The 7,632-nt window shown below is 39.3% G+C and overlaps 1 protein-coding gene across 3 annotated transcripts in view; it reads left to right on the top strand.

Annotated features, from left to right (window-relative positions):
- cdh22 (cadherin 22) overlaps nucleotides 1-7,632 on the top strand; it is a 187,087-nt gene that overhangs the window by 93,450 nt on the left and 86,005 nt on the right. For all 3 annotated transcript variants that reach the window (XM_032513322.1, XM_032513321.1, XM_032513323.1), the window contains one exon: nucleotides 6,315-6,609. In XM_032513322.1, coding sequence (XP_032369213.1) covers nucleotides 6,315-6,609 — 295 coding nt within the window. The remainder of the gene's footprint in view (nucleotides 1-6,314; nucleotides 6,610-7,632) is intronic.

The raw sequence follows: 7,632 nt of genomic DNA on the forward strand, positions 1-7,632 counted from the left end.
AGCGTTGTGGAGGAAGGTCTGGCAATGCAAGACTGTTCTAATACCAAATCACCACTATCCACTGTCTCATACATTTACTTAACATGGTTTTGTGCTTTAAACAGATCAAACTCATCTTGTCAGTGCTAGTGCACATACATCTGGGTACATTACATTCATTTCCTACCAACCCACAAACTTTAAAATAAGACAACCCAGTCTGTTTTTTTTGTGGGCTGATTTGATCAGAAAACTTGGGATTCAAAGGTTAACAAACCATTCAGAGTTTCCTCCCCTTCTGTCACTTGCAAGCTCATTAGATTATACCCCCCACCATCTGACTGAACTACCTTCACAATATTTTTCTCACAAGCCAATCAGAGCAGACTGGGCTTCAAGAGACAAACGCTAAAACACAATGGAGGGTGAATGCTGGTATATTCAGACAGACAAGAGAAGAAAAATAATGTTTCTTAAACAAAAGCATGTACAGTATACAAAACCCCAAATACAAGTATGAACCTGAAAAATGAGCACAATATATTCTTTAACATGCTTTTAATTTACAAACTCCAAAGAGCTGACTACCAAATAAGAAGGAAACTTTTCATCACTGCATGTGAGTCACATGTCCTATCAGCAGGTTAGCCTACAGTGACAGCTAGACACATTGTTATGACCCAAGGGTGAACCTTACAGGGCATCAACAACCTCCCTCTCCCTTGACTCACTCTATAGCTCTCCACTGTAAAGCCTAAGGCATTGCTGACAACTACTTGCATAAAGCTTAACCTAAAGCCAGAAACTGAATCATAATAACCGCTAAGCTACTGTGAAAAATACACATTTTTAGGTTTAAAAAATGTGTTGATGTTTTTATCAATTCACGACATCTTTTTGATTGCTTAAGCATTATTTTGAAACAGAGACCGGTTTTTCAGAACACTACACGCAATTAGCAGAACATCTCAGACCTTTCACAAAATGGAACACTCTTGCAAAAACTATACACTAATTTATAAAGTACATATTTTGTTACCATATGAAACACACATGTTTCATATAAGTTAATTCTATTTGAACCAGTTACACACTGCTGTTGCAAACCTAAAACACTTTTAGCAATTCTACTTCTCAGTGATATGAGTACTGTAAATGAAGTACACAGAAAAAGTGCAAAAATACAATAAGTTCACCAAACTCTACACAAGACCAATGCTGCAGACCGAGGAAAATATAATTTATTATTTATCATTTCCACATACCCAAATCAGTCAACATGTCAACATGGAGAAATACAATAAAACATGTCCCAGTTTTTATTTATATTCAGTTTTTTTCCAATTGTTAAAACACAATTTTGAAAACTGGGCTGGTTTTATCAAAATATTTTAATCACATTCACAAAAACAAGTTCACAAAAACCACACACCCCAACAACCTTGTATCCTGCAAAATGAAGCACTGCAACCAAAACTACATATATCATTATCAAAATCAAACTTTTGCACCAAATGGCACACACTTCATTCATATTACCAGATTTTTGTCCAACCGACTACACACTGTTGGGCATTATGAAAAGCATAAGTATGCTTTGCCGTAATACTAAAATAGTTCAAATTGTAGATAATTCTTCAGATGGTTCATATGCATAGAAATATTTGGAGATACACACACATGCTGTTGAAAAATTTTATTTTTTATTTTTTCACCAAACAAGTCAGTGCACCATATGCACAGCAGATACATTTACATTGAACTGAACAAAAATATGCTCACAAAAAAAGTAAACGTGCAGAAAATATATAGGAAAAAAAGAGGCAAGAAAAATAATTAGGCAGCATCTTCCACTGTTGTAAAAAAAAATCTTTTCTTAGTGCTTACTAACTGATTGAATTGGTAATAATTGATCATTGAGGTGTTTGGCCAGGTGGCACATACAGTATATTGGCCAATTAGCTCAAGTAATGTCATTTTGAATGTCAATGTTTTGAAATGGCAAACATGTGACTTTATATCAGATTGTTGTGTCTTATGCATAGAACCATGTTCAGTGCATTTAAAAGTGCTTTTTTTGAATTGCAAAATGTGTGTAAAGCTGAAAATGTGTTTAGAATTTTGGAGACTTGAGAAGAAGTTTTGCTCTCTGTGTGTCAGTTTAAATAATTGTGCTATGCATGTCATTTTGTGTTAGCAATTGGAAAAAACTGTAACACTGTTAGCTCAGCAAACAGACAGACAGACATTTAATACTCTCACCGAACAAAGACGAGATTAATTATCTGTTCATTCAGAAGTTCAGGAGAGGACAATAACAAAATAAAACTCACAGACCGTCTAAGTTATACTTTCCACTCTTCCAACAATCACCAACTTTAGTTAGGTAAAACTAAACCTTTAATTCACCAAGCTAGAAAAAATATGCCGGCTTCACACGCTGTATTTCCCCTTGCGTCTGTCTCCACTTTTCCTGGCTGCTTGTTGCTGGCTCCGGGTCCTGCTCCTTCTCCGGAGGCGGACAATTAAATTAACAAATTAAAATGACTGAAACCGCCCCAAAATCGCCCTGCTGGTCATGGTTGCTTTTTCCAGTTTATCTTTGGGCTACTGAAGAAGTTCTCCAGCAGATCTCTGTCCAAGTGAGAAGTAAAACCTTCATGCAGAGTAACTCACGTAAGGGCTGTCTTTGGGGACAATATCCAACAAAAACTGCCCGCTTTCTCATTCATTGCAGCAGTTATTCCGTGTCTCTTGGTATCTGAGGGCAATTTGGGCAAAAGCCCCGCCAGTCGGTGTTTGCTCTTGGAAGCGCCGGTTCTGGAAGCTCCCCGCAATTGGCCATATCCTCCCCGCTGCTGCCTTCCTCGGCCTCTCTTTAGCTGAATATGGCTGAATATCTGAGTCAGTCAAAACACTGTAAAATGTACAGTGTAAAAAGACTCAAGTCAATAACATCCTCTCCCAGCTGGAAACGTAGCTAGTTCGTAATACAAGAGAAGAGAACAAGGAGTGTACGGACGTAGAGCAGATTTTGCAGTTGTGGCCGGCTGAGCGCCCAAAAAACATAGAACATTAGAAAAAACTGTAGGTTTTTTTCACACCATATTCCTAACCCAGGTAGATGGAGATAAAAAATTGCTGAATTGTCCCTTTTAAGTATACCAAATGACCTTTTCTTGTTTCCTATTTAACAGTGGATGTACAGACAATGAACGCTGGATGACTCTGATACAGAAGAAAACTTAAAACTTAAACTTAGTGACTTCAAGAGCTCTGTGTCACACTCCGTGCTGCAGCTCCAGCTTCTGTCCGTGTTGATAAGCCGGCAAAATCAATGGGTCAAATGAACACCAGCATTCACCAATCCCTTTCACCTCACGCAGTATCTCCCAGACATACTGTCTGTTCCTCACGACTCTCGCCTCACAGTCATATTAAAGATTTGACCGATGAAGCAGTTATGATTCTTGCTCAGCAGTAGTGGAAAGTTCTTTTTTTTTTCTCCATCTTCCTCTTATGTAAATTAGTTAGGGTAGTTTTTTTTTTTTTTTTGCTAACAGAAGGATGTCCTGGCTCTGACCTTTAGTTTGCTGAGAACAACTTAGCTAAGCGTAGTGTGTGTTTTTCAAGCTGCCAACTTGAATCACTCCAGTGAGGATAGACTGACAGACGGATGGACATATTTAGCCTGAGGGGGGAGAAATAGCATCATCCCAGAATGATGAACTCACTGTGCGTGTGTGTTTGTGTGTGTGTGTGTGTGAGTGTGTGAGTGTGAGAGAGAGAGATGTTTGTGTGACTGGATGACCACATGTACAGTAGGCTGGAACTTAGATGCATGGGGCCAGCATTTGTGCAATGGAATTAAAAGATGATGACAACATTTCACACACATTCTTTTCAGCAAAATCTAATTTAGAAATACAGAGAGAGGGTAAGTGAGAGTGTCTTGGGGGAAACATATCCAGTGGCGCATGACTATGCACACTATTATTGGATAACTCTTACAGTTTGGACCAATGAAAGTTGTTTTATTGTAACTGAAATATTGATACCACCAAAGTATCTGGCAATCTATTTCCTCTGACTGTTCGTGTCTTCAGGATGATTCAGAAAAGTGAGAAAAGGCAAAAACAGATAAAAAGGGAAGGGAAAATGGATGAGGGAAGCAATATCAAGGCACAGGCTTGCATTATTCCGCAGTTTTACGACAAATACTTAATGAAAACTCCCGCGAGGGTGATAGAAGCCTGTATTTAATTAAACCTTTATAAAATATTAACCGGGGACGCTAGGGCGATTCCCCCTCTCCCCTGGTCTGCTTAGTAGATTGAACCACAGTTACACTGCATAGACAGCTCCGAATTATAATTTCAGATAGGTGTGTGTGTGTGTGTGTGTGTGTGTGTGTGTGTGTGTGTGTGTGTGTGTGTGTGTGTGTGTGTGTGTGTGTGTGTGTGTGAGAAAGAGAGAGAGCATGTCTAGTGCTCACTAAAGAGCCAAAGGGGAGGTTGGGATAGGGGACCAATGCTGCTCCTATTGCTTCTCTGGAATGTCTTCTAATCACATTAAGGGGGAACTATAGCTCTGATTTATAAGGGCTCTTTTAAGTTCACTTTTCAGACTCGACACCTCTATGTCTCTACCTTTTTTTTTTACAATCTTTGAAATGACTTTGATCTCCTAATTTGGGCGTCACATCCTGTGAAGGGCACAATGTGCAGAAAAGGCATAAATCATCACTAGAACTGTGGTGTCTTTTTTTCACGACAACGATGATGGCCGGTCTATAGGGAGCTCTTAGAAGGCTTTAAGCAGCAATTGCTATTGGGGAATAAGATAAGGCATTGGGTGGAAGGAATGTACCAATTTCTTTTGGTCACGGCTGGAGACTAAATGTCATTTTCTGACAACTATCAATTACAAAAACCATCAGTATTAACAGCAGTTGAAACTAAATAGAAAAGCCCATGTAAAATATGGAACGTAACTAAATTCCATGTACTGATTATTCTAAACTTTCAAATGCATTTAACACATTTTTTTATTAGTAAATGGAGTTTGTTCAGCGATATTCAAGCGATATTCTGCCTTGCAAAGGCAAAAGGCTGCTGAGCTAATTATATTTTTGGGACAACATAAAAGTATCTTCAGTCAATTTAGTTGTTTTCTTCGAGAAAATAATGGGTTGTCTAAACAGTAACTTCCAAAAGCCCAGGAGGAACCATGGCAGAACACCGTAATTATGATTCGGTATAAAGAAAAACAAACAAGCCAGACCCTTTTTTTCTCCATTTGTGGAAGGGCCAAACCTGCGCTGTGGAGATAGGTCTGGCAAGTGAGACTATGGCAGGTGTATTGATTAGGACACTGCGAGTTTGAAGTTGTTTGAGTGAGCGGATCTTGAGAAAGCTACAAGCAGCAATACCAGAGGCCAAGCAATCGTCTTGGCCCGATAAGGCACATTTTGAACAGCACTGCACTTGTCAAAAGAAATTACTGTAGCTATCGTAAAACTCATCAAGCAATTTTGTAAAAATTAAGACTTTGATACTAAGTCTATTCTTAGGCTTAAACTTAGTTTTTGCTTGTAGACCTTAATCAGGACACCGGAGATTGGACCCGAGCCTTGCAACAAAAAAAGTGCTTTGGTTGGGGAGAGATTTTGGTTTTATTTACATGATAAAAAATTAAACTTGGCCTATTTTGGGCTTCTAATCACTACTGGATAGATAGATAGATAGATAGATAGATAGATAGATAGATAGATAGATAGATAGATAGATAGATAGATAGATAGATAGATAGATAGATAGATATTGATCCCAATAAAATGGAAGTAGTGTTACAGCAGCAAAATTAGTCAGACAGTACAGAATATAAATGAAATACTAGGATACAATATACATGCATACAATATACATGAAATAATAATAGGATAAAATACAAGAACAAATAGATACAAGTTGGGAATACAGAATACAAAAATGTGCAACTGCTTAACTTTTCCAGTATTTAACCACCTCCCTTGGTAAAGATAAGGAGTCTAAACATAATCATAAAAAATGTCATGCTTTAGTTGCTAGGCGCTGATGTTGTAGTACAAGAGCAGATATTATAGGGAAGACAAATAAAATGCGTTTTAAGTGAACAATTGTCAGAATCGCCATTTTCCTCAATATGTTGGTAAAAACACAATCTTTGCAGAATTACTAATTTTGAGGTGTAAGGGTTGCCATGGTGTTACAATGACATAAAACAAAACAATGTTTAGGGTGTGGCTCCTTTTTTGAACTTACTGTCGTCATGTTTATTTTTATGTCAATTTACAGATCCATACAGACTCTGACGAAGGTGAGGGCAACATCAAGTACACTATCTCTGGAGAGGGGGCGGGCTCCATCTTTATCATCGATGAGCTAACAGGGGACATCCATGCCACAGAGAGACTGGACCGAGAAGAGAAGGCTTTTTACACACTTCGGGCTCGGGCCCGGGACCGGCTTTCCAACGACCTTCTGGAACCAGAGTCAGAGTTTGTCATCAAGGTCCAGGACATAAATGACAGTGAGCCCAAGTTCTTGGAGGGTCCCTACATCGGCAGTGTGGCAGAGCTGTCACCCATAGGTAAGGCGAGAAGTAGTGCGGTCAGGCAGGGACCAACTGGAAAGCTGTTTGAGCTCAGAATGGCCCAAAGGTGCACATACTGTGGATAATTACCAGTTATATTACAGCTATTTTCATGATGCATAAGTAGGGTCTGTTACATAATGCTTTGTCCTGGGCTCAGGGGAAGTTAGAAAACGCCAAGAAGAGCAAAATGATCAAATATTCCCCCATTGGGAAGATGGAAAAAAAGCAGACAGGAGTTGTGAGATCAAAATAGATTTTGGATTCAATGAAAAGTAGAATGATGACATGGACATTTGAGCAGGATCCCCACATGGACAGTGTCAAAGCTATGACCCGTAGGTAGCAATGAAATGGAAAATGAAGAAGACGGTGCAGGCATATGAATGAGGCGAATTGCATTACTCTCAAATGAGCATTGTGGTTGTATTCTGACACACTGTTATAAGGCAAATGATGAAGGGGGGAACTAGGAGGGAAAGAGGGGCAGAGGAGAAGGTCTCTACAAGAGTAGATAATGACGAGGGTGCACCATATTATCATGGAGGCTTTTGATATTGAAACCACAATGCTTTTAATCTTCACAAGCATGTTTTTATTGTGAGCAACGGTATTAGCGGCTCCCTATGGCTGCTTAAAATTCTCAGTGAAATGGAAAAGACAGGTGAACGAGGGTGCCGGGGGCTTCATTAGCATTGTATTAATGTCACAGACACCGCTGATGTTTAATAAACAAAATTCTGTCCGGCTGTCAAGCGATATCACAATATCATGTGTGCTCAGAATGTTTTGTGTGATGCTGATTTGTGCATGTGTGCGTGTTTGTGATCATACATACGCAGTAGAGGGGGGAGGAGTACTTTATGTGTGAGTGACTCCAGGAGTGGTGCAGAATTGAATGGCTCTTCCCTGTTCGAGTCTGATTGGAATTAATTCCTGCTTCCTCAGCATGATCCAACCATGGGCATTTCTGCCTACATTGCTCTCCAAAACTGAATTGTGTGTGTGTGTGTGTGTGTG

This window comes from Etheostoma spectabile, chromosome 4 (assembly GCF_008692095.1).
Source record: "Etheostoma spectabile isolate EspeVRDwgs_2016 chromosome 4, UIUC_Espe_1.0, whole genome shotgun sequence".
NCBI lineage: Eukaryota > Metazoa > Chordata > Actinopteri > Perciformes > Percidae > Etheostoma > Etheostoma spectabile.